The sequence below is a fragment of the Physella acuta genome, unplaced genomic scaffold, assembly GCF_028476545.2.
Source record: "Physella acuta isolate Inbredline_101_S28 unplaced genomic scaffold, ASM2847654v3 ptg000511l, whole genome shotgun sequence".
Classification (NCBI taxonomy): domain Eukaryota; kingdom Metazoa; phylum Mollusca; class Gastropoda; family Physidae; genus Physella; species Physella acuta.
The window spans coordinates 286,721-313,700 of NW_026732030.1; the positions used below are offsets into that span (position 1 = coordinate 286,721).

General features: G+C 32.4%; 2 protein-coding genes and 2 long non-coding RNA genes across 7 annotated transcripts in view; 2 read left to right on the top strand and 2 right to left on the bottom strand.

Annotated features, from left to right (window-relative positions):
- Nucleotides 1–24,063, top strand: LOC131944869 (advillin). Of its 4 annotated transcripts, none has more exons than XM_059305746.1 (29): nucleotides 1–181; nucleotides 473–602; nucleotides 9,052–9,578; nucleotides 14,707–14,781; nucleotides 14,921–14,977; nucleotides 15,127–15,204; nucleotides 15,636–15,688; nucleotides 15,773–15,872; nucleotides 16,203–16,313; nucleotides 16,461–16,527; nucleotides 16,721–16,844; nucleotides 16,996–17,074; nucleotides 17,202–17,303; nucleotides 17,627–17,783; nucleotides 17,970–18,070; nucleotides 18,309–18,446; nucleotides 18,654–18,740; nucleotides 19,301–19,366; nucleotides 19,654–19,764; nucleotides 20,188–20,271; nucleotides 20,624–20,685; nucleotides 20,793–20,892; nucleotides 21,746–21,835; nucleotides 22,030–22,074; nucleotides 22,166–22,231; nucleotides 22,562–22,687; nucleotides 22,832–22,897; nucleotides 23,040–23,138; nucleotides 23,522–24,063. In XM_059305746.1, the coding sequence occupies exons 2-29, from the start codon at nucleotides 560–562 to the stop codon at nucleotides 23,693–23,695; spliced, it is 2,988 nt and encodes a 995-aa protein (XP_059161729.1). In that variant the 5' UTR covers nucleotides 1–181; nucleotides 473–559; the 3' UTR covers nucleotides 23,696–24,063. The 4 variants fall into 4 exon arrangements, with proteins under 4 accessions (XP_059161729.1, XP_059161730.1, XP_059161732.1 ...); XM_059305747.1 differs by having other exon boundaries at nucleotides 1–168; XM_059305749.1 differs by lacking the exons at nucleotides 1–181; nucleotides 473–602; nucleotides 9,052–9,578 and adding an exon at nucleotides 13,091–13,152.
- Nucleotides 4,323–7,526, bottom strand: LOC131944873 (uncharacterized). The gene is made up of 3 exons (XR_009387085.1): nucleotides 7,310–7,526; nucleotides 5,891–6,059; nucleotides 4,323–5,760 (listed from the first exon to the last, which is right to left on the bottom strand). It is a non-coding gene; the product is annotated as an uncharacterized LOC131944873 (long non-coding RNA).
- Nucleotides 21,484–26,980, bottom strand: part of LOC131944874 (uncharacterized) — a 5,555-nt gene continuing 58 nt past the window's right edge. The window contains exons 2-4 of the long non-coding RNA XR_009387086.1: nucleotides 23,498–23,592; nucleotides 22,154–22,391; nucleotides 21,484–21,790 (exon numbers count right to left, since the gene is read on the bottom strand). This is a non-coding gene — a long non-coding RNA (uncharacterized LOC131944874). The remainder of the gene's footprint in view (nucleotides 21,791–22,153; nucleotides 22,392–23,497; nucleotides 23,593–26,980) is intronic.
- Nucleotides 26,654–26,980, top strand: part of LOC131944870 (uncharacterized) — a 6,327-nt gene continuing 6,000 nt past the window's right edge. Inside the window, exon 1 of the mRNA XM_059305750.1 lies at nucleotides 26,654–26,771. Within this exon, the coding sequence (XP_059161733.1) occupies nucleotides 26,697–26,771 (75 nt within the window). The 5' untranslated portion in view covers nucleotides 26,654–26,696. The remainder of the gene's footprint in view (nucleotides 26,772–26,980) is intronic.

Here is a 26,980-nt window from a genome sequence, read left to right on the forward strand (position 1 = left end):
CTGCTAGTCAGAGCTCTATATTCATTTGACGCTCTACTTGAGCCAGTAAATAGCAGATTTTTTTTAGCAAGTCACAAGGAATCAGCGGAGATAACAGCCACTCTCTACACATCACTCTTGTTGGCTTTGTTGTTGCAGAGGATTTGTTTTCTTTTCTTCTTTCTTAAGGTAACAAATAAAGGTAATTGATATTAATGGCTATTGTAACTAGTTATAGACATTTTAATTAGGCTGGTTTACAGTGTAGACACACACACACACATGTATATATAAATATATATATATATATATATATATATATATATATATATAAATATATATATATATATATATATATATATATATATATATATATATATATATATATATATATATATACGGATACAATTTTTTTTAAAGTGTATACAATAAATAAAATGTTCGGACTGTTTAAAAATAAAATGTGAAATTATTTTATCAATTTATTTAACAGGAAACGGGTACACCACAAACTAGTAATTAAAATGTGAATTGATTGTCAAGTTGTCAAGTCAAATTATTATAAGGACAGCGACTAAAAATGAAAGAAAAACAAGTTATAGACTTGAATTTTCGTATCTCAGGTAAAGTCCAAAATCGTATTGTATTTTAGCTCCTGTATTTAACATTATCTTATTTAACATGATCTCGCTCAGAGGCGTAGCGACCCCCCCCCCCCCCCCCCTTAAAACTTTCGATTTGCACCCCTTCCCTCACACTTTCGATTTGCACCCCCCTCAACCTTTTAATTTATTTTTCCGACCCATTTTGGCGCCCCTAAGGTCGGCGCCCGTGGACGTATGTCCCCCCCCCCCCGCCCCTCCCCCGCCCCCGCCCCCCTCGCTGAATCTCGCTGTTGTTTTTTTTTTTTTGTTTTTTTTTTTTGTTTTTTTCAATTCGACCTTACATGAAAATGGAACCGTTGGCTGTATAGGTTACATGCGAGCAAAGTGCCGCAATTGTTTTAGAACAACAATGATTAAAATTTTATTTCGAAGATTAAAAATAAGGAAGAGTAGTTGATATAATAGTGTTTTTTAAAAGCATAACGTTATCGCATGACCCTGTGATGTATAAAAGCTGCAGGGTTGTAGGTCTACATAACAGAACTGACTTACAAATGGTAGTCCATAAAAGGGCGTCACGCGTCTCGGGAAGAAGTAGGGGGAGGTCTGAATGTTGTGAAGATAAGCTACAATGGCGAGTGAAGGAAAATTGTAAAAATGAAAAATGTTTAACTTATGTGCAACCCTTGAAAATAAAAAATAAAAAGTTATAATAAAGTAATGAAGAATGTAACTTTTATATAACTTACAATTGATAAATATTGTTATCGACATCATTCGTTTTAGTACGCCCCCCAACCCCCACCTCTCTACCTCTCTAATCATCTCTTGAAGTTGGAACCCTATACTCCACCTTTGTCTAGATAGGTCAGCTAATGTTTACATTGTTTACCCCTTATATTCCGCCCTTTCCATATTTCCTTATATTTAACAACCATTGCTTGTTTTAAAATGTAGTCAGACACATTGCGTTATTCGATTGATTTTGGTATCAATCTTTTATGTTCTTCTTGGTCGAAACGCCGTTTGTGATAATTGAACTTGTATTGATTGGACCCGTGAAGATTTTAATTAACGTCTGCAGCCTTTTTGTTTTAAGCCTGATACTGTTGCCAGATAAATTCCCGACCGGGAACATCGAGATCAGTTGATCACATTCTCCCTCTTAAAGTTTAATAGGCGTCTGCCGGCCGTGGCAAAAGGTCTGTATTGTCTGTAGTCCGACAATAGGATTCTGATTCGTATTTATGTTGTTGTTGTTGTTTGGGTGTGTGGGGTTTTTTTCTTTTTTGCACAGATCATATAATATATATTATATAGAAATCGAAGATAAATGTGCGTTTTCGAATTCTCAGACACATTTTGAATAGGCACACATTTTTTATTACTACACACGTTTTTAATTGCTCCACATATTTTTAATTGCCACACTCATTTTAATTGCTTCATACTATCCAAACAAACGTAATTAGAGATCGCTAAAAATCAATTAAGGTGAGATAATCGGGTACAAACAAAGCCTCCGAAAAAATGTCCCCCTATTGAAATATAAACACCACGAAATATATCCTAACACGAAGACCCTCGACAAAAGGCCGTCAACAAAATGGCCCGCAATGATTGAGGCACATTATTCAGGGCGACACTGTCGGAGCCCCTGTTGTTACAGACTTCTTTGTCTAAGTCAAATTACCGGAACTGTACACTTAGCTCCTACCCTCCCTCTCTGGTTAGGTAGGTGGGCGTGTCTCCATTTACTTCATCGTTAGGCTGAATGTTAGATGGGACATTAAAATACCGCGTAAACATAACAGTCGGGGGAGGGGGGGGGGGGTGGACACTAGTAGAAGTATATATTTTCTACCTAAATTATGTTTTTGGACGAGCTTCGAGGGTGGTGGTGGAGGGTGGGGGGGGAGCGCTGCCCTCCTCCAAACGAAGAGATGCATGAAAGAAACTGTACGCCACGTGCCTACCTACGATATTGTATAGACGTCACTGTGTAGTGTGTGTTCGAAACATTGTTACTTTTATGTGGCTGTGTAGTGTGTGTTCGTCATATTGTTACTTTATGTGGCTGTCTACGTCACTGGGTAGTGTGTGTTCGTATAGTGTGTGTTCGCAACTTTGTTACCTAATGTGTCTGCCTACATATTGCAGTCGTATGCCCCGTGTCTTTGAACTGTTCATATCCAATGGTAACCCCGGCATTGTAAACAAATGAAACAATGCAGACGACGGAAGTTACTGTCAAGCGGGCTGACGTCGCTGACTGTGTATACGCGGACATAAAGACAAGAACCTCGACTGGCAGCAGACAGTAGATCGATAATCGATCAACACGGCTTCGTCTTGGTAAAACAAAATACGCCAAGATTTAATAGACGTTGTTCAATGTGTTTGCCTAAGGCCTTATGTTACTAAACTAACAACAAAACAGGCAGCTAGTATAGTGAAGGAGGGGGGAGGGGCAGAGTACTCTTAGATTGTTAACAAAAATAGATTGCCGTCTTAAAGTAAGCGGTAGTTACGTCTTGAGAGAAAGATGACTTTTCAACATTAATCGAGTGCAAGCTAAATTAATAACTAAACATGTTGTGACGTGTGATTTCACACTATTTAAATACCTCCCAGTCATACACCTTTTTTTTCAGACTTGTTTTGTACTCTATGCTGGAATAAAATAGTGATTAGCGCCCCACCCCACCGCACATACACTACCAAACATTATTTACAAAAACATATATATATATATATATATATATATATATATATATATATATATATATATATATATATATATATATATATGTATATATATATGTATATATATATATATATATATATATATATATATATATATATATATATATATATATATATATACACATATCATAACTTACGTTCTTGCAGACCATGTGTTAACACCGCCATTCTTACCTACGCCACCATTACCTACGCCTAAAAATAGGCTGTTGCTCGTATTTTTTAAACTCCACTAATTTCAAGTAAAATTATACCACAATAAAAGATGATTTTTTTCCCTACACATTGATACCAATTTTGTGTCTCTAGCTTAATTAGGAGCTAAGATATGGCCTTTTAAAAATTTGTGGGCGTGGCTAAAACAGCTTAGACCTTCGTCATTCAAGTCAATGTTACATAAACAAAAAAGTTGGCACCGATGGTTTTTTCATTGCATCATCACGGATTCGCATTTTTCGAAAAATTAAAAAATTATAATTTTATTGCATCATCCGGGATTCGCATTTTTTTTAAAACTAAAAAATTATAATCAAGCTTAAAGTCTAAGTTATACTGGACTGGATGTGATTTGAATGAGTAATTTAATGCCATTCATATTTTATTATTGACTTATTACTCCGTGTAAAAAAAAATAATGTAGATCTAGGTTTAAAATAAACTAGATCTAGTTATTGTAAATCGATTTATTAATACTTAATACTGTTACTACTATTATTATATAATAGAAATGCATAAGCACATATTACTGCACAAGTTCTTTATATCTAATTGTAATGAACGATATTACTTGGGTAGATGAAGTAGAGTAGACCTACATACACACACACACTACATGATAAATGGAAGCAGCAACTGGTTGCCTTTACGTTACTTTCTCAGCCCCCCCCCCCCCCCACTTACTTGATATTCAGTGTCTATATCAGGAGGCCATAATAAAATTATAGAACAAAATAAAAGAAAACAGCTGTCAAAGTGTGTACCAGTGTTTATTACTACTAAACTATGCAATGTAAATTATTAGAATGTGAGAAACACAGTATTAAAATACAGTAATCAGATTACCACATGAATTTTAATTTTGTCTAATAAAATAGAAACATTTAGGAGAATGGCAAAGTAAAAAAAAAGATTTTTTTGCAATAATTTAAAAATATGTTTATCAGAGCAAAGAAATAAACTACGTAGTGACAACCTAAATTTAGCCCTTGTATAATCTACGATCAACACAGTACCATAAAACAGTTACATAATCATAATTAGTGTGAAGAAACAAATCTACAGTACAAGAAATGAGCCTCGTCACATTACGATCCCTCTTAAGAAGAAAAGTAGTATAGTATTAATTATCCAGGAATAAACATTAAAATATTGGTTTAAAGTATAATTACTAGTAAATCTAACCATTCATTGAATGTATGCTGGAAAAAAAAATAGGTGTCGAAAAATTTCTTAGACCACTTTAGTCTCTTTTTTAGTGTTAAAACAATTTTCTAAAGTATCAATTATAATTAATCTTTAGATACAATTAGCACATCTGAGGAAAAAATATATATTTTAAAAAGCGTTAGTACTTGTGTGATAAATTAGTTTGGACCAACATTTTTGAAGCACATTAACTACTGATTCTAGGATTATCTAGCTGATGTCAATTACCCTGAAAAATTAGTTAAGTAATTAATTAAAATGTAATTTTTTTTACACTATGAAAACTAAACTTAATTATAAACATTGTTAGTATTAGTTTTCAAAATAAGTTTACAATTCAGAGCAATCATTTTTTCAGTAACAATTTACAAAAACACTAATGTTTAAAAAATAAAGCTCATTTGTATACTAAAAATGAAAGAAGTACTCTGAAATTCTGATAAGCTATTATTCAGAAAGAAAAACAAGATTCCTACAAAGTCAACAACCAGTGATTCTGCCAGATAACTGAAATCCTCAGAATTATCCTCATCCTCTGCCCAGTAGCTTATGGTGTAAAGAGCTGACTTTTGTTTTGTTTCTGGCACCCTTTTGATAGTCCTTCCACTGTATTGCGACACACCCTGATCACCTTGCTTCCACTTATGAGTCAGCTGGACACCAATCAGATTTCCCGTCAGATACCTCTCCAGCTGTCGCACCAAGAAAGGCTCAGTAGAAGTCAACTGTCAACAACGCTTCCATGACTTTAAGAAACAGAGTAGATCTACATTTGATTGCCACATTGCATTCTTGTAAATGATCTTTATCAAAGGGCCAGAAATTAACTTCTTAATCAGCCTGAGTGCTTGCGGTGCTGCACGAGAACCCCAGGCTTCTTGAGATCTGCAAGCAGTTGAATGTAGACTTAAGTCATGTCCCAGCAGCCACATCATTCTCTTTAAGATGAGCCTTGAATAAAGCTGGATCTCCATGGAAACTGTACCTGAAAAGAGAAGGGCAAATGGAATTAGAATTTAGGAGACCATTTCACAAAATATATACCTAGCACAACGTATTGCAAAGTACATAAAATAAATATAAAAATTTGAAATAAATTCAGTCTCCATACTTACTGAATGTACTTCCACCTGAGACATTTGTTGAACATAGAAAGGGCTGTACACAAGTTCCACCAACCTATTCCACTCACAAGCCTCTGTTCTCCTCAGCCGCTTTATCTCAGCCACCAAGTTTATGATTGCATTAGTGATCCCCTTTACACCAAGTTGTAGGCACACAAGTCTAGAATTTAAATTAATATTAATAAAATTATCAAGTACTAAAATTGTCCTTAATAAAGAGGTCTAAGGGCATAGGGCTTTATAAAATTATATTATTGTATAGGACTAGTTATAGATATATACAATACATAGGCCTATATTAATTTAAATATATTTATAGGCCTACTTGATGGAGAATTATACCTGAACTAGACTAAATCTATTCTTAACCATTTAACAATGTTTCACTATGTGACTAATTTTACAAGATCTGGATCTAGACTAGTACTTGTATGAAATAGAATAGTTTCGGCAAAAATAAAAAATAATAAAAACATTACTGTAACTGAAAACGTGTAAAAATATAACTAAAAAATTAATGTAGAGTCCTAATCAAACATAATGATTAAATGATTGTGTTCATCTAAATGTACTGAATTAAAATAAATAGGCTAATTACTGAAATGGTATAGGCCTAGGACAGGACTAGTTAATACTTAATGCCTTAATGCAGAATTAGATGAACACTTAGGCCTATACCTAATTAATTTAACTTATCTAGATTCTAGATCTAGAATCTATATCTAAATGAACTAGCACCTATTTCTTACTAGAATCTAGATCAGTGTTGGCTCTATTAGATTCAATTAGATCTAGATTCTAGATCTAGAATTAAACTAGAGTCCAGAACTAGCTAGGCCTAAAGCTAGATTCAGTAGATTATTTTTTACTAGATCTATCTAGTAGTAGATCTATATAGTCTGATCTAGATCTAGTTACTATAGATCAATAGAGCTAGATCTAGTAATCTGGATTTGTTTTTCTAAATCCAAAATCTATTAGGCTATCTTAATAATATCATCTAGATCTAGATCTAGAAATCTAGATCAAAATTTAAGTCTACTTGTGTAAAAATCTAAAAATTAAATTAATGTCTAGACCTAATTGTCCTAAGTCTAAGTAATCAACCGTAATAACTTAGTAAATGTAGGCTTCTTAATCTAAATTATTAATATTTGGCCTAGTAATAGTAATATATCATAGATATCGGAGAGCCGTTATCAAGTAATGCGATATTTTAATAATGTAAGAATCACAGGAAATTTGGCGCGAAATTAAGGCTCTCTCGCGGACAGCCTTCCTAGGCTTGCGGACCATTGAAATCGTAATTTTAAAATATAGGTTAATTTTACAAGACCCAATTATTATTCTCATCAACATTTAGGCATCTCTTTCTAAATATTAAGTACTTTATTATTCATAGACTCTTACCTTATATTTCAGCACATTGCTCCTCTGTAAGATAATAAACGAGATCCAAAAATTAAAATAGGTTTTGAATCTAAATCCTCTTGAGGTTAAAACAAAGATGCGCACGGCGACATGCGTAGATCAGGTGTGCTGTGGTTGGGCCTTAAGCGACACGGCCTTAATTAGCAATGGTCAACCGGAAACAAGGAATTTAGGTTCAAGGTACAGCCATGATTACCATGGCAACAAAGGTCACGGCGCAAGCTGCGCAACTCGCTACTAAAAACTCCACGTATTTTCTGTAAAACACTTTTCAATAATAGGTTGAAGTTATTTATTACATACAGGTCACTACCAGTGCCAAAAAGCAACACCACCTTTTAGAAAAACTTTCAAAAAGATCTTTTATTACAGCACTTTTTAAAAATTTTACTTGTGTAATATTTAATTTCGTTTTTTAAAGCAACCACTGACGGCATTCCCCAGGCGATGAAGAAATCGCCCGTCTTTGAAATTGTTCAGTGTCGGCTATTCACGCGATCTATCGATTCGATCGCCGTGATCTGAATAGCTTTTACATATCAACATAATTAGGGGGTTAATCTTTTCGTTCGCACCTTTGTCTCCCCGAATCAAAGACAAGATCCGTTTCAATACAGTTTGGGGTGTCGTAGAGTGTCTTTCACGCCGGTGTCATTTGTTGTTGGTTTGTTGTACTGATAGCCACACTCGCCCTGTGATTCTAGTTGTTATTTCATAACTTTGGTGTGTTGATAGTATGTGTTCTGTTGAATAAATTCGATAATATTATGTTTAATTCATAACTTTGTTGATAGTAGGGCCTATGTGTTCTGTTGAATTAATTCGATAATATTATGTTTTATTCATAACTTTGGTGTGTTGATAGTATGTGTTCTGTTGAATAAATTCGATAATATTATGTTTAATTCATAACTTTGTTGATAGTATGTGTTCTGTTAAATAAATTCGATAATATTATGTTTTATTCATAACTTTGGTGTGTTGATAGTATGTGTTCTGTTGAATTAATTCGATAATATTATGTTTTATTCATAACTTTGGTGTGTTGATAGTATGTGTTCTGTTGAATAAATTCGATAATATTATGATTAATTCATAACTTTGGTGTGTTGATAGTATGTGTTCTGTTGAATAAATTCGATAATATTATGTTTAATTCATAACCTTGGTGTGTTGATAGTATGTGTTCTGTTGAATAAATTCGATAATATTATGTTTTATTCATAACTTTGGTGTGTTGATAGTATGTGTTCTGTTGAATTAATTCGATAATATTATGTTTAATTCATAACTTTGGTGTGTTGATAGTATGTGTTCTGTTGAATAAATTCGATAATATTATGTTTAATTCATAACTCTGTTGATAGTATGTGTTCTGTTCAATAAGTTATATAATATGTTTAATTACGTGTAAACAGTAAGCTGTAAGGTAGTTGCTTAGATTGTGGTAGGCATGGATTGTCTTACTGAGCCTAAAACCTATTGTTTATCTATGTTCCTATGGCTGTAGTTGTGTGTATACAGACCCTGTTGTTACCTACTGTGGATTTAGCGCATTGAAAATGTGTTGTAGTGCATGTCTGTGTTATTAGGCTAGGACACGCATAACCGATTGAGCGACGCTTGGCTTACCGTTAAAGCTTTGACGGCTCGAATGTTCGTCAACTGTCTCATGTTTTACACTTAAATATTTGTAACCCTGTTTTCTGATCACTACCTAGGAGCGGACGGTGTTTATTACGGGAGCACGTTGACCAGCGTGTTAGGAGACTCCACGCCAGATAGGAAATCGCTGCGAACTCTGGAGTGTGTCCGGGTGTCGAGCAAGCCAAAGTTGAAATCTGGACGATCCGTTACTTCTGTGTCTCGTCTGACCGTGTCCAGCTCGCCGGCAGATGACCACTTCAGCAAGGACGTGAGGCTGAGGACAATCTCTTGGACCAGCCGCTCGAGTTTCAGCCGGGGGTGTTCGGCGTCTTCCAGCCTCAGCATGAGTGGAACGAATCCCGCCACGGCCACAGCAAGTTCTGTTTTCTCCCCACGCAGCTGTTGGCAGGGGGGTCGTTCCTGCTCGACAGTTAGTCGTAGTACCCGGGGGTTCAGGCGCTACAACATGGCCAGCAGCGCCACTGGAGCCTACAGTCTCGGCGCTGACAACATTGGAGAAAGTTCTAGAGATGAAGAGAAAATGAGAACGTCACAAAGTTTTGCTTCAACTTTACCCGATCTCAAAGTCTGGATCTTAGAGGTTAGTTAATTTGGAATGTATCTACATTTCACCACCTCTTAACGAAAGAAGGTACTCATATTTTACTGCGTATTGTGATTATGTTTAGTTTATAATGCAAGTCTACATGGTAATTTTGATGTGTTTTCATTATCAGTACAAAAAGTCATGGAGTATAATTATTAAAGTGGTTTTTTTTTTCGTTATTGTATCTGTTGCGTCTTGAAATAACACTAAAAAAACCAGGCCTATTTGAATGTCCTATAAAAGTTCTAGCTTTTTTACTATTTCGTACTTAAACCCCGCAGTGCTGGGAGGAAATATATAGAACCCAATCAAGCTACCCATAGTACTTTGAAGTAGAAAAAACTGAAGTAGGCCTATTGAGCTCAACAACTCTTTGATCGGCGTGTCTGATCATAAAACGCACAGATTAGGTTTATGCTTCCCCCACCCCCGCTACCCCGTCATTAGTTTATCAGCGGAATGAAAAATTTGAAACCCTTAAAATACAACGCTGGAGGGCAAAGTTGATTCAAGTACAATGTAATGTAAACAATAACAAACACAAAACTATATCAGGCAAGTAATAGTTAGGGTCTGCTAGGGTCGGCAACCTTTCCGGATCATTTTTATTCCTGTCAAAATATCTGTAGAAAAATACTTTTACAAACAGAGTTTCTTCCAGGCATCTCTTCCAGAAAGTCTACCGCCCCCCCCCCGAACGAAATGAAATTTATATAGAAAATATATACTTTTAACAGTGTCCCCCCCCCCCCCCGAAGAAAGTCTACCTCCCCCCCCCCCCCCGGAGAAAAAAGTCTGGAAGAAACAGTTTACAAAACGCGAAATAAGGGTTAAATTCAGAGGCGTATCCAGGTTTTCGTTGTAGGGGGAGCGAAAAGAGCAAAAAAAGGCGCCGAATTTGTAACAAGTTCTATATACGTGTATTATATATATATATATATATATATATATATATATATATATATATATATATATATATATATATATATATATATATATATATTAGCTGTATGTCATTACTTCACTATGATGTAAAATAAATTGAAAGTAGCACTCTGAATAAATAAGAAAAAACACACAATGTAGGCCGACGAAACAAAAATTGTATCAATCTAAACAAATATATTTATATATATATATATATATATATATATATATATATATATATATATATATATATATATATATATATATATATATATATATATATATATATACACACTACAGCCAAAACCAAAGAACGTAGCACAATATGTTTTGTAATTCTTGTAAAAAAAATTTCTTACATAATAGTTCCTGGGAAATTATTTAAGACAAGTGAAATATGGGAAATAATCACTCTCTTAATATAAATATGTATATATCTACACATTTAATTATAAATGTCAAAACAAATAAATAACTACTTTAGAATATAATGAAATTGTTTAACACTATTCGTGTTTACAAAATGTTTTTGTCTATAATCAGAATTTAATATATCGTCATCATAAATGCTAAAGTATTACAGCATAACAAAAGTTTTTAAAATCAGAGTTGGTATAAAACCACGCTTTTCGATATAAAGAACACATTCGGAATCACAGCTTACATATCTTAAAATCGGTCTTTTAGTTCAGATCCTACAATTTAATTAACTACTGCTTCATAGTGTTCTTTAATGATCATTATTAACATAGTGATAGGTATGGCTTAGATCACTGTATTGATCAAACACCTTTTTACTGGTAATTGCAAAAACAATATTCACAGTTTTACGTTTAAAAAGCTAATTTTCTGGCGGCATGGTACTTTGGTACATCATTACGCGTTTTTCTACATGTACTTAACAGATCAATTCCGGGTGAGTTGGGGGGGGGGGGGGGGTTCAACTTCATTCACCACTGTCCGTTCACTGTCGGACAATTATCCAACCCAGTGTATACCTAGGTGTGACATTATGTCGCTCTACACAATTGTCGTGGTGAGGTGTGTGTGGAAGGGGGGGGGGGGGAAGAAGATAACCAACTCAGAGTGAACATAGCGTCAGTTTTTAGACGACTGTTCTTAACATACATATTTATTATATATTACACAAATATATATTACACAAATATATATTACAGAAATAGATTTAAATAAGTAGCAGTGGTATTATGACAATATTTTTTTTACAGAGGGGTCCGTGGGGGAGGGGGGTTGTAAATGTTTCATATAATTTGTAATCGTAACCACTATCGCCCAAATTGTAAGAATACTACTACTTCATCGTAATGACGTTGTTAACCTTGTCAAAATTTCCCCACCACTACGCAGTTTGCTCATAAGTAAATTTAAATAGAGGTGCCACATCAGTTGTATCTGTTTCTGTATTGCAATTTTTTTTAATTAATCACACGTTTCAAACTGTATATATAAAGTAATTATGTGTGAAGTTTTATGTATAACATTTTCTAATTCAATTATTCGTAAGCAAATACATTATACAGTTGCCTTAAACTTAACACCTCTCTTGCCATGTGGTACTACCGTAGAGGTTTTTTAAACATTGCAATGCATCGTAATGGTTATTTTTAGAATGGCAAGCTGATGCAGCTGTTAATACGTGTTGTAAACGTAGACACTACTAGACTAGTACAATAATGCTTAATTGCTGCATGGAAAGAAATCTTGTGATTTACATAGATGTGCCGACCAAAAATATTTTTTTAACAAATATCATTGTTTAAAAATTAGAGTTTAAAAAGTTTCCAAAAAGGCGCCGCTTTGCGCCCCCTTCCCCCCCCCCCCCCCCCCCCCCTGCGTACGCTACTGGTTAAATTATTATTCTAACATTACTTTTTAAAACGTAAAAATGCGTCGTCAAACTTTCTGAAACTCTTGTTTCATCACGCATCGTCAAACAAGTCCGACCCCATCCCGTCTTCCCCACATTGAATTGTATTGTCATTAATGAAGAACACATGAAGTATAATTACTTATAGATCTAGATTCTAGATCTATGTCTCGGGTTAGATTATTTGGAGTAGGTCTATAAAGGCCTATTCTTAATGATGAGCAATCATCTTACATCTTAATCTAAATTAAGAATTGGTCACGTTACAAATATGTCCTAAACTGTTTAACTTAGCCAAATTTAAACATATTCCAACCCCTCCCCTCGTTTCTATGCCAGTCTATCTTCATTTACATTAACTATACTACAGAAACAGACGATCATTTTATTTAATCTGTGAAAGCAGAATAAATAAACTAAGGGAAACTACTCGGGTGTTTTATAAAATGTTTACGAACAACCCCGATAATAGATGTTTTAAAATCGTATTCTCAAGTAATCCAGGCTGGAATATTCTTTAGAATATGTATTTTTAGAAAAAAAATCAACAAAATAATTATTAATGGTAGATAATTGTCAAATAATTATTTTACTATGACATTAATAAATCACAAAATGTGATCTTGTAGGTCCGATAACTCTACAAAATTAATTATTCTAGCACCAGCCAAAGCCAGATGAAGATCTAAAATAGTTTAAATAGATATAGATCTATATAGATCTAAATACTACTAAATAGATATTGATTGGGTTGTGGGTGTTCATTTTTATTTTTTACGATTCAATCATATTTTTTGTAATTTATGAGATTAAAAGGGTAATCTATCGTTTTGGGTACGTAAAATCGCCCGCGGCTATTTATGTACGAAAACGTTACCTCATTGTCAAGGCTTTAATAGAATTATATTGTCATATGTTTGTGTCAAATATTATAGATAAATGAATAATAAACCTAAATCAATGGCTAAATATATCGATATAGGCCAGAAATTAACTTTAAACAGCAGTGTCTGAGAGCAAGATTTGCTATATAAACAGCAGCCATTTGTAAAATAGAGTGGCTTCCCCCTGAATCTGGCGCTAAAAGCTTATGAAAATAAAACTTAGACAAGATGGCTGCTGTAGTAAATGAGCATGGTTGCATCTGTTGGAAACATCGCTAGTCTTCATTAATTACGGAAAAGTTTTAATTCAATTGTTTAAAAACAGGTACATAAATGAATCAAGGAAACATTTTTGAATTTTTTAAAACATAAATCCTCCTCAAAATGTGAAATAATTATTAAAATTTAAGGAGTCACCTGTTTTTCACATTACAAATCGCGGGCGATTTTACGTACCCAAAACGATAGATTACCATTAAAAGCGTGTTTATGATTATAATCCGGTGTAAGAGCAATTATTTATATATTGATTCCAACTCCCTAACAAATTAATAGGCCTATATTAAATTTAATGCGTGCATAAATTGTAAAATTACATTTGAATTTATTTTTTTCTACCCACACAGTTTCTTTAACAAAAACACACACCAGTCATTAGAATCTAGATTCTAATAATGGTCTGTAGAGTGTAACAAGGTCACACATCAATTATTCGAAGATTTAGGGCCTGTACTCTAGTAATTTATTAATGGTTATAGTATTGTTTAAACTTAATTGTAATCTTTTATTACATCAATATCTAGATCAATATTTTATAATTGTTAGGGCTATGATAGATAGTAGTATTAGTATGCCTATTTTTTAGATAATATATTTAATTAGGCTAACAGCCTACTTATAGGTCTAATCCATTAAGCATTCTTTACTTTTTTAGTATCTAGAATTTATATATTTTGTAATTTTAAATGTTGATCTACAGTTTCTAAGGTCATTTTTACATGCGCGCTCAACATTCGTTCGGCCATAGAAGTTCATACCATAGGACATAATTACGTTATAGACCTAACGATACCCGCTCATCAAAACATTTGTCAGTAATGATATCGGGTATTTAAAGCAAGATCGCAATACATCATTTACAATTACAAGGAAAAAAATCACAACAGAAAAGATACATTCTGCATCTTAAAAGAATCTTTGTATAACTAAATCTAAACAATTCTATTGGCTGGTCCCAATAGCGGCCGAGGCTATTAGGACCCGGGTCCCAATAGCGGCCGAGGCTATTGGGACCCGGGTCCGAATAGATGCATCCCTTACCTATTACTTACATGAGTTGCATGTCACATATTTTTTCTAAAACTCGCTGCCAACTATGTATTAAACTGTCAACTAACATGAAAAGTTATTTTTTTTTATTCAGGATTTTAATCTTCAACTCCTGACATCAAAAGATATGGGTTTTTTCCACCAAGCAAATATTTATATCATATCAAAGGTAATTGTAATTATACTGCAAATTATAATGCCTACTTTAAATTTATTTATTTTAATTTAAAATGTAAAAGATATTTGTAAGAAATTTTGATGCAAATAAGCCTAGTGAAATAGTTTTTATTATACATTGTTGTTTCTAGAGAGACACAGATGGAGCTACATTCTTACATATTTGGCATGGCAGTCTATCTTCAAAGGTATCAGAAATAAATAGCAAATTTATACCATGAATATATATTAATCTATTAAAATGTAATGTTAAGTTAAACAACTAGGCCTCAATATTTTAAACTGCTTTTAGAACTTAAATTGCTGTTTTATTTGGTGTTTTCGTAACCATCCCCAGAAAGAATCTACCATAGCAAGAGAAAAAGCAGGAATCCTTGACCTTTCTATGGATGGTGCAACATTTGTGTCTTTGGAGGTTTGGGACATTTCTTTTGATTGGTTACTTAAGTTGAGAAAAAAGAATTACATTTAAAAAAAGCTAATGCTTCATCTTTTTAATCATACCCTGAGTTTTCAAAAACTAAAATTAAAACTAAAAATTGACATTCACCAACGGTCAACTAGTGGACCTATACACTTTTTTATTTCTTGTTGGTGATCAAATGTTAACTCCAGGTATAGCAGGTAGGATAAAGTCAGGCAATTTTTAAATGAGCCTTCACTTAAGTTGTAAGCTATTTAAGGGCTCAGCATTGCTTTGGCATAGCAAACTAACTAGCTCTATTATATCATCATCAAAAAATTAGTATGACATTAGTTAATTAAACTGGAGATTTTATTTTACCTCTAGCTTTTGATCTACTGCAGGATGTTTGACATTTCAGGCCATGATTTTTTTTCTTACAGCATGAAGGCAATGAGACAGCAACATTTTTATCTCATTTTCCTGATGGCATTGTGTAAGTTTTATATAGTTTTAAGTAACTACCTTAATAGCTAAAGTTCTTTTTTGTGACGATATAATTTTTCTTTTTAATTTCCAGAATTGTTGAAGGAAAATCAAAGCAGTCTTTGGAAAGATCAACCAAGTATGCTAAAAAACTGTACCTTGTTACAGGCAGAAGTCAACCATTGGCTACTTGTGTGAGGAGAGATTTTTTAATTTTATAGACTGTTTTTTTTTTTAATTAAAATTTTTTATTTTTTTTACTTTTTATTCAAGTTATTACTGAATTATGGACTTAGTTAAGGTTTTATGTAGGCATTTTTTTGGTGTCTTTTTTTTTTCCCAATAAGGAAAAAGTTTTTAAAAGACTTACAGCACTTAAAACAATGAGATAAACAACCAACATGCCAGTCTAATTCACCCTATACTATAGATCAGTGTTAACATTAATAAGTATACAGATATAACTGTCATTCAAGTGAAACACTTTGTTATATAAGTTAATTAACCTTGTACTTGCCCCACAGGTAGACTGCTCCGTGTCTTTAGCCACACCAAATCATGTCCTCATACTTGACAGTCATCCCAGAATATACGTGTGGGTTGGTGAACATGTTGATTATGTATTGAAAGTTAAGGTACTTACTTTTATTTGTTGTTTATCTGATGTATGAAATATCTTTGTATTTGGGGGAAATATCTTAATTAATTAATTTAGGGTTTGATTTAGCATTTGTTTTACATTATAAGTTCATACATGCGTGACTCTAATATCTTTATTACAGGCAATAAAGCTTGCTAAGAAAATCAGAGATTTTCAAAGAAATGGGAAATGTCATATTATAATTATAGGTAAAACTTATGTAATGCTTAGGTAGAATTATTATTAATAGCATGATTAAATGTAGTCTAATAAAACAAACTAGTATTACTATTATATTAGAATGGATTTGGCCTAATTTAATTGTATCATCTAGACCTACTTGGCTTTGAGTAAGTTATTGTTTACAGTAATGTTCAGTGATAAATATTTAATTACTTTCAGACAAAAGTGTCTCAGAGCTGGCAAATTTATTTATTAAAAAACTGGAAACATTCCAACAAAGTGAACCAAGTTTGAGAACAAAAATTTCAGAAAACTTTCCTGAGTCAACACCTCAATTGTACAGGTAGATTCCAATATTTCACTTCCCTGTTTATTATTATCTGGGACCTTCAGACTATGATCATTTGCAGTTGAAGATAAGATAGCTTTATATTTAGTTAGTTGTTGACCTTAAGACACAAACTTATTTATATTTTATGCCTTTAAATCAATAGAGTGAATGGTGACCGGGTGTTGTATGACATGCCTTTAGTTGTCACTCGACCACTTCAGCAAAAGTATCTAACATCAAAGGTAGCTGTTTATTTTGATATCTTAAAAGTTTTAGTCACTAATGTTACTTTGTATGTCCAAAGTATGTGATCAATGTTACCTTTACTTCAAAATTGATGATAAATTTGTGATATTTTTGTATTATCAGGATTCCTTTATCTTGGAAACTAAACCTACTGAGCCCCTGTTTATTTGGGTAGGGTCTAAGTCCGACCCTGATGCCACTAGTGAAGCATTGAAATGTGCAGAGGTGAGAATAGTTGAACATTTTAGTGACAGGGGGCGCTGAGGTGTAGCAGTAAAACACAGGCTTGATGGCCAGAAATCCATCTCGTTTTAAAGCCAGGGGATGCTGAGGTCTAATAGTATATCACATGTGTGTTATCTTGTAAGTCATGAGCTTGCTAACTATACTCAACAGTTTAATGCTGGGACTCTGTGATCTAGCAGTAAAACTGTTAATCTGTTAGTCATGAGTTTGGTAACTATATTTAACACTGTAGTCATCCCTAGACAGAATCCCCCCCCCCCACATCTTAGATGGTGTATTGATGACAATGACTGTACTTACAGGCTTTTGTCAGTTACCACAACACCTCACCTAAAAGAGCCGTGTGTCGAGTGACAGAAGGAGATGAACCAACCAGTTTCAAAAAATATTTCTCAGACTGGAAAGATCGTTTGGTCAAAAAGTCACGTGTTGTTCATCATTACAATATTTCTAACATAGGTAATTACAAATTATTGAAAGCTTTGAAATGAATTTGAGATATGTAAAGATTTAAGCAAATTATAAATCATAGAAAATAGTATATTTGATGTTCTAGCTAAACAGTTTTATTATTTTTCCTTCTTTATCTATTTATGTAGTGTTTCCTTATTTCACTATTTGCTATGTATGTTTTCATTTTTTTAGAGAGATCACTCTTTTCAAAAAACAACAACCATTCTAATGGCAAAGTAACAGAAGTATCAATGAAAGATTATGATTTATTAGATGGGAATGGTGATCTACAGGTATTAAACAAACATACATAACGTACAATATCTTGCTGCAGAAAATCCTGCATAATAACTATATTAGATCTAATCTTACATATAAAAATTAAATTAACTGCTTAATTTTTTTAATCTTGGAGCTAATTTTACAAATTAAAAAATAGCTTAAACACCACTCCAGCCTCAAATATACTACGATATTGGTAAATATGCTGTAGCTCTAATTAATCTACAGCTTTAAATGTTTTTATTACAGATCTGGAAAGTAAATGACGAGTATTTGGTTTTGTTACCTATAGAACAACAGTGGGTCTTTGACAACTGGAGTTGTTACATCATACTTTACAGTGAGAGCAGGGGAGGTCGTGATATAAGCATTATCTTCTATTGGGTGGTATGTGTTTCTTGATTATTTCTATAACTTGTAGACCTTCTCACATTTTCTATCTATAGTTATTTTATTACTATTTAAAACCCTTATTCCATGATTATTTCAATGTTCTTTGACCCTGAACATTTCAATGTAGGCTCTAGATGAAGAAATTATTAAGATTTTTTTTTATAGATTAAGCTTACAATGTTTTCATACTATTTTATTTAGGGAGCAAAAACAAATAGAGAAGAAGAAGTACAAGCACAAAAATCAGCACTTGCAATGGACCAAGCCCTAGGACATAAAAATGTCATAGTATGTGATGTAGAAACATTTATTTTAGTATTTTGTTATCTTAGTAGGTTTAGTAGGTTAGTTTTAAACAATTTGTATTTTTTTTTAAATCTTAATTACCAATTTCCAATGGTAAATAATTTCTATTAAATATATTTTCTTAGGGATTTGACTTTTTAAAGTATAGTCAGTTTTCAAAATTATTCTTCATATAAGAATTCTTAGGAAAATTATCCACTGATAAAAAAACTTGATTATTTTTGGGTTTAAAACATTTTTTGTTTTTCAAAATATTCTAAGTATTACTTCAACAGTATAAATTTTTTTAAAATACTATTTTATTGTATTCTGGTCAATCCTATTGTCCATTACATTGATTAAAATACTTTGTTCCAAATTATGCCATTTACTCTTGTAGATTTTTGTAATAAACAAAGAAGTATTTTATAACAATTTTAAAAAGAAGACACATTAACTATATTCATTAGTGATATTCATAATCTGTTTTTTTTTAATTTCTTTTTTGAACGCCTCCACAAAATTTTCACTTGCATCTAATAATTAAATAATTTTCTTTTCAGGTTCGAATATTAGATGGAAAAGAAACCAGTCATTTTATGACAGCCTTACAAAACAACATAATTGTGGTAAGTGATCTTTTTTTTTAATTATGGAAGGTTTCAACGATGTTCGCATTTGGTGTTCTTTATGGTAGTAATAAACATGAATGTAAATATTCAACTGGCAACTAATAATACATAATCCCTTAAAATATAGTTGCTATAGAAACAGAGAAATCCTATTTTAACTGAACCATTAATCATCAGGTATAAGTGAAAGTTTTTTTAAACATTTGTTTATATCAACAAAATAATTAGACATAAACAATTATTATATCTCATTTAATTTGCCCATGATTGTTTTTCATTTCCAGTATGATGTAGATCAGCAGTTGAGGGAAAATGCCGCAAACTATTGCAGCAATAATGTAACCAAAATGTACTCTGTCAAAGAAGTCACAAAACACAGCACAAGAATTTCTCAGGTTTTTAAAAAATTCCCACTACTTTTTATTTTACTTGCTCTCTTTGTAAATTAACCATTTGACACCTTTGCAACAGTTTTTGAAATTGTGATTAGATGAGAAGTTTTTATTTTTTCTCACATTTATATACTTAAATTTTCACTATATCCTTAAATGGACTGAAGAGTTATAGATTTTATTCCAGTAATAGGAGGTAAAATAAAAAAAGAAATAACTAAATGTTTCTTTCAATGTAATTATTAAAGTACTGAAGTAGTTTTCTTATTTTTAAAACTGAAAATATATTTAATCTATTCTCTTAAGTATTTGACAATAAATTAATTCCTGTTACATATTGACAAAAAAGACAAATATTATATTGTTTAAAGAAAGAACTTTTACTTTTTTTTTTAATTCAAAGAGCAAATATATTCTTGTATTTAGGTGCCTCCAGTGTCCAGTTCCTTAAATACAAATGCAGCATTCATCATCACCTCACCAGAAGTCTCATTTCTTTGGTATGGCAAGGTATTGCAAGAAAATATGTTTCATAATGTTACTTAGAAAATCAATACAATTTTAATATATTGTGCGAGTCAATAGAAGTGAACATTTTGCAACACAATATGTGTAAACATACTTATTAACTTATTCAATGAATAATTGGTTATCAGGTATCAACCAGGGAGTGTTAACATCAAATTAGTTGAAAAACATAATTTTAATTGAATAATAATTTTGTGTTTTTAATACTTAAAAAGTGTGAATGAATATTTTTTTTTAATTCTCTGAAATAATTTTTGATGATTTTTTTTATGCTGGTGACTAAAATTTAGATTACAATTTCATTTGGCAAACTTTTTTTTTGTATTATCAACAGAATGCCAGTGCCTATGAAAGAGAATATTCAAAATCAATGCTTGCATATTTTTCTCCAGGGAAGTGAGTCATTTTTATCATAAAATTAATTCTCATTGATATTTACTATAGTTTTCAAAATTTACCAATAAGCAAAGAAATTTCAGTGCAAAAATGTCTATTCTACATAGGACGTATGACTATGACATTTTTTTGGAAGGAAAGGAGACTGCTAAGGTCTGGTCTGCTGTAGAGATTGATGAGCAGCCTTCAATGGATATGGAAAAACATGTAGGTAGATGCAACATTTACAGTAAAAAACATTAAAATAATGTTCGTTACTATCCATTTTTTGGGAGAGGCAGATCAATAAATTACTGGGGATAAGCTTATTTAATCATGCCCAAAAAGACACATGGAGCAGATAAAATAGAGTTAATCTGTTTCAATAACCTTGGCCTACAGGGTGATAATATGCCAAGCCACTTTAGTTTTCCTAATGTGTGTGGGGTACCTAGACATGAGCCCAACAGTCTTTAAAACAATAGTTCAACTATATATGATTTGTGGAGCTAAGACTTAAAGAAATCTGCTGGCCCAGCACTATCAACAACAAAGTGAACAAACGATGATTACTAGCTTGCCAAGACAAACCCTCTCCTGAAATCTCCAGAGCAAAATAACATTAGGAAGGCAAAGATAGATATAGATACATGATCTGCCATGTGGCACAAGAACTAACTGAGTTCAGTTAGAGAAACTAGCCCAGTATTTAATTGCCTGAAAGCTTTTTGTAGGCATCCTATGCTGCAATGGAATGGAAATGAAACTACTGCGATACAACTGAAGACCAAACAGGAAAACCAGATACCTATTTTTATTTTCTTGTTGGCAGCATTTTCATGTAGCACTATCATGTATACTCATTTCCAAGTGAAAAATCACCTTAATCCCACAATAGTTAGGTTTTTAAAAACATGCTACAATTGAAAAACAACAGATGTTAAACATAATGTTCATATATCTCGAAAGTAAAAATGTAGCAATTGTGGTTTATACCCTTTGGTCTTAAAATGCATTTATTTATTCAAGTAGTTTTATTATTTTAAATTATATTTACTTACAAAGTGCTTTATTTTTCCAGAGCTTGCCTAGCTGTCAACCTAAACTTGTTTTATGTAAGAAACACCTAGGAAAATGGAAATTTGACTACCTTGATAATTTCACTCAAGAAGTAAGAAATAAACTTATAAAATAAGTTATTTTTATTATTGAATTATTATAATACTATATTAATTTTTTTTGTTAAGTATCTATGTAAGAATTTAAATGCACAAAAGTTAACTAAACTGCCATAAACCAAAAGTATTGGTATGATTATGAGTACAAGTAACATAAAGTAAAATATAAATTGCTTTATTTCAACAGGATTTATGTGAAAATGTGCAATTTATTCTTGATTTGCAAAATGAAGTAAGTCATCCCTAATTAATAAACTATTAGAATTTTTATGGCTCAGTTTTTCTTAAATACCAACCAATATAAACTTAACCTTTTGCTTTAGGTCTTGTTATGGACAGGAATTTCAGTACCTGATAGAAACCATGAACTGCTTTCTGGAATTTTAAATGTAAGTAGTTAAATAGTAAACAGAAATTTCTTTTCTTTCTATCGTAAATTCAACTTTTCAAAATTATTCTCCCTGCTGTGACCTTTGTTTTGAAAACATCTCTTTGTATATTTTTTTCGGCCTGCTTCTTCTGTATATTCCATAATTTATAGGTAAACAGCTAAAGTAAATATGATACAAAAATACATTTTATTATTATATGTGATATATGCAAATTATAACATACAGTTTGGCAAACTTATCGAAAATTCTTTTGCATAAAATTAACAGTGTTGACCCCCTTTAGATTCCTAAATTTATTTATTTCGTGTTGTTTAAATTTGATGCTAGGAATTTGTAGACTCTGATCCGGCTGGAAGAAATATGTCTGACCTCCAGGTGTGGTATGTCAATCAAGGATATGAGCCACAAGTTTTCAAAAAACATTTTCAAATATGGGAAGAAACAAATTATGGGGTAAGGTTTTTTACAGGTTGTATTTAGTAAAATTGCTCTGTTTTTAACATTATTTTTTTACCAAATGACTTGTTATTTCCCTATCATAAAATCCACCTAACCATTTATGCTCTTTAATATTTTGAAATTGTTATTTTCATTTAGGGCGAATTGGCTTATGAAATAGCAAGAAAAAGGTTAAGGCAAGAGAATGCCCTCATTGATTGTGAGGTAGGCAATATTATAGTGCTTTGCATTTTTGTCTTTTTAAAACTAAAATTTTAGAAGGTTTAGAACAAATGTGATTAAATTAAAAGTATAGTTCCCCTTTCAAACATTTCAATTATTAACATATTTTGATACATTTATTAAGGTGAATAACAAAGAATTGGATCACTATGTCAAAATACCATACAAAAATCTGATTACTAAAGACAAGTTGCCAGATAGCATTGATAGAAATCATTTGGAGGTAATGATACAATTTATCAACATTTTTTTTGCCAAATTTACTTCAATATATTTTTAAAAAAAAATGATTTCTCTTAGTCTTTTTCTTCTGTGTTCTTAATTGTAGTGTTGGAAGAGATTCCCTCCAACACAATTAAGTATATGTGTCAACTTTTTATGCGCCATATTGGCTGTTGACTCTTATTTCAGCCTACTTTTCTTTTTGGATTATTTCTCTTTGAATTTAGCTCATTTTGAAAATATCAAATCCTGTAGAACTACATTTTCTCTAAAAAAAAAAAAAAACAAAAAAAAAAAACAACTGAAGTATCCTTATAATTAGCTAATGTTTAATAAAAATTATGTTTTTGCAAATCTTACCATTAATTTCTTTTTTTTCACCAGCTGTATTTATCAGATAAGGATTTCATGCAAATTCTGAACATGCCAAGAACAGAATTTTACAGGATGCCGGCCTGGAAGCAAAAACAAATATTAAAATCTGCCAAGTTGTTTGTTTCTGCTAGTAAAACTCAAGACAATTATTTAACTAGTCATAATGAAGTAAAGGCTGCATAGAAAACTATGAAACTTAAATGACAAAGCTATTAAATGTTAATTTAATGTTAATATTATTATATATTGATATATTATGTGTACAGTTGCCCATCTTATTAAAGATTTATATTTGATGGTATATTATGTATATTATTGTATTATTAAACAGTTGTACTTTTAAACTAAAGAGCTAGGACAAAATGGTGTTATCTTTGTTGCACAGCTTTAAACTTATTGAAAATAAATAAAATATTACTCTAGTAGTCTAAAATTATACACCTATTACTTTTACATACAAATACAAATTTCATTTATATATTGGGATTACTAAAGAAATAAAATTTAATGTCATGTTTAAGTTTAACATTTTCTTCCAACTACTTTTGATACAATGCATTCGGTTTTACATTATTGAGACTTGTAACACACATTAGCAATCTGTCATGAAACCTAAATAAATTTAATTTAAAATTGGGTTTGTGATTTTAAATATTTAAATGAGCACACAAATTACAAATGTTGCTAGCAGCATGTCATTATTTGGACATTGCTAGAGATGAAACAGTAGGAGAGGAGCTACAGGTTAGAATGCTTTGAGCATGAACGGGAAATTTTTAAAAATTGAAAGCAGCCATCCGTGACCACAGTTTACAATGAAAAGATCCAGCAGTACTTGTTATCTCCCCTTAGAACCACAGCTCACTAGACTGGTGTGGTCTGTTGCGCATGCCTGGAGGGGGTGGGTCGGCGTGCGTGCCTGCTGTTGGTGTCCCACATGGTCCCCACGTAGAGAATTATATATACGAGCCGACCCGCGGCATATGCCACTATTTAGTTGTTTTATTTTCTACTTTTCAGTAATTCATGATTTGTGAATTCGACAGTAGCAATGCTGTCACTGAAAATATTTCCTTTAAAACACTGAAACCCTCCTTTCCCCCAACCCCCCCCCCCCCCCTCAGTGAAAGCAGCCCCTCTTAGTTACCTCCCCTAAGGTTAAAATAGCTTCAAACTAAATTATCTGCCCCTAATAGCCGTCACTAAACCCGGCTCTACTATTGTAAACATTTAGCGTAAACCACAGCTCACCAGACCATGTGGGGGTGGTAGGGATATGCCTAGAGAGGGGCCTGCTAGGCGCGCTTACACCTTGGTCTTTTCTATGGTATCCAATAAGAGAATTATATATATAGATAGATTCTACATTAGATAGATTAGATAGATATCTATATATAGATAGATTCTACATCATAGTTAGGGAAAAGTTTATAACTAATTCATAATTCTAATAGGATATTGCAATGAACTACTTCAGAAAATGCTGACGCTGGTTAACATTCATCCAGATACCACGGACATATTTCAAACACTCATGTAAAAACTCCCTACACGGGTCTAGAAACTATTTTCTACTAAATTAGAGAGGTTAAGTAAACTCAAATGTTCAAATACGTGAATTGTGTAAATGTCATAGAGAGGGTTAGTTAACTTGAGTGAATATTCAAATACCGGTATGTAAATGTGTAGAATGTCTAAGAGATGTTTAGTTAACTTAAATATTCCTTCAGTGGCGTAGATCGTCTCAAGGGGGTGGGGGTTCCAATTTTTACCCGGGGTCAAACTTTCGATTTGCGAAGTAATGACATACAGCTTGTTATTATATATATATATATATATATATATATATATATATATATATATATATATATATATATATATATATATATATATATAATACACGTATATAGAACGTGTTAAATATTCGGCGCCTTTTTATGCTCATTTCGCTCCCCCTACAACGAAAACCTGGATACGCCTCTGCTCAGAATGGTTATATATTGAATATATATATATATATATATATATATATATATATATATATATATATATATATATATATATATACATATATATATATCTACATATTTAATTATAAACGTCAAAACAAACCAATAATTACTTTAGAATGTAATACAGTTGTTTAACATTATTCGTGTCTTCAAGTTTTATTTGTCTACAATCAGAATTAAATATATCGTCATCATTAATTCTAAAGTATTACAGCATAATGAAAGTTTTTAAAATCAGAGTTGGTATAAAAACACGCTTTAAAAATTATAGAAAAACATCCGGAATAATCGCTTACATTTAACTAAATTAGCAGTCTTTAAGTTCAGATCATACATCTTTTAATAAACTACTGCATTTTGTGTTCTTTAAAGATCATTTTTTAACATAGTGATCAGGTACAGGTAAGAAGGGCAGTAAGTCATGGAAGTTGTGTGAATGTTTGCCTACCTTTCAAACTAAAGCTCTTGTAGATTTTAAAATATTTTTCTACGCAAAAAATATCTGCTATAGTAGACCTGGTTTTATTTATTTTTATTTTACAAAACCACTTTCAAGATGCATGAAAAACATAATTTTTGAAAAAAAAATTCATTGTTTTTTGGTCGGAACTGGGCCCCTAAACGTCCTGGGCCCCCCCGCATTGCGGGGTCTGGCGGTATGGTAGTTCCGCCCCTGACTGACAGTAACAGTGTCTTTAAAAACGCATGATGGGAGGGAGTGTTTCTTCCAGACTTTTTACTCCGGGAGAGGCACTTGATATTTTCGGGGTGGGGGGGGGGGGTCAACATTTGGGGGGGGGGGGGGGGCGGTCACTAGTAAAAGTGTATGTTTACTATGTAAATTCCATCTAGTTCGGGGGGAGTGGGGCGGTAGACTTTCTTGGGGGGGGGGGGGCTCTGCCGCCCGAAGAGATCCCTGAAAGAAACTCTGGTGGGAAGGGAGGCACATCACGTGCTGAAATGTGCTGCCTTTAAATCACAGTCAAACAAATTAGAATAGAGTTCTATAACTTTAAATGTAGATGTTTTCTTTAATGGAAGATAACATTTAGTCAAATTAATGTTACAATTTTTTCTGTGCGTGTACTGAGCTACACATCTTTCTGCCCTTAATTATTTGAAGGGTTGCCGCCCCTAGTAATTCATGTTTTTAGATTACTAACAATAACAATATGGCGTCTAACAGGAGAACTTCGCGATCACGAAGTTCACCATCATTTTCTTCTAAAAGAAAAAAGCTAAACAGTGTAAATATTTGAATGGTGCATTTAAGTGCGGTAATCTATCGTTTTAGCGTAATCAATTCGGCTGCAGTAGAAATGTGCGGGAGAAGTAACTGATGAATATATTTGTTTAAAAAAGTATATTTATTTAAGTCAAATTTTACAAAATTAAACAGATAATTGATTTAAAATAACAATCAGTGACCAAAACAATTTAAAATACCATGAAACTA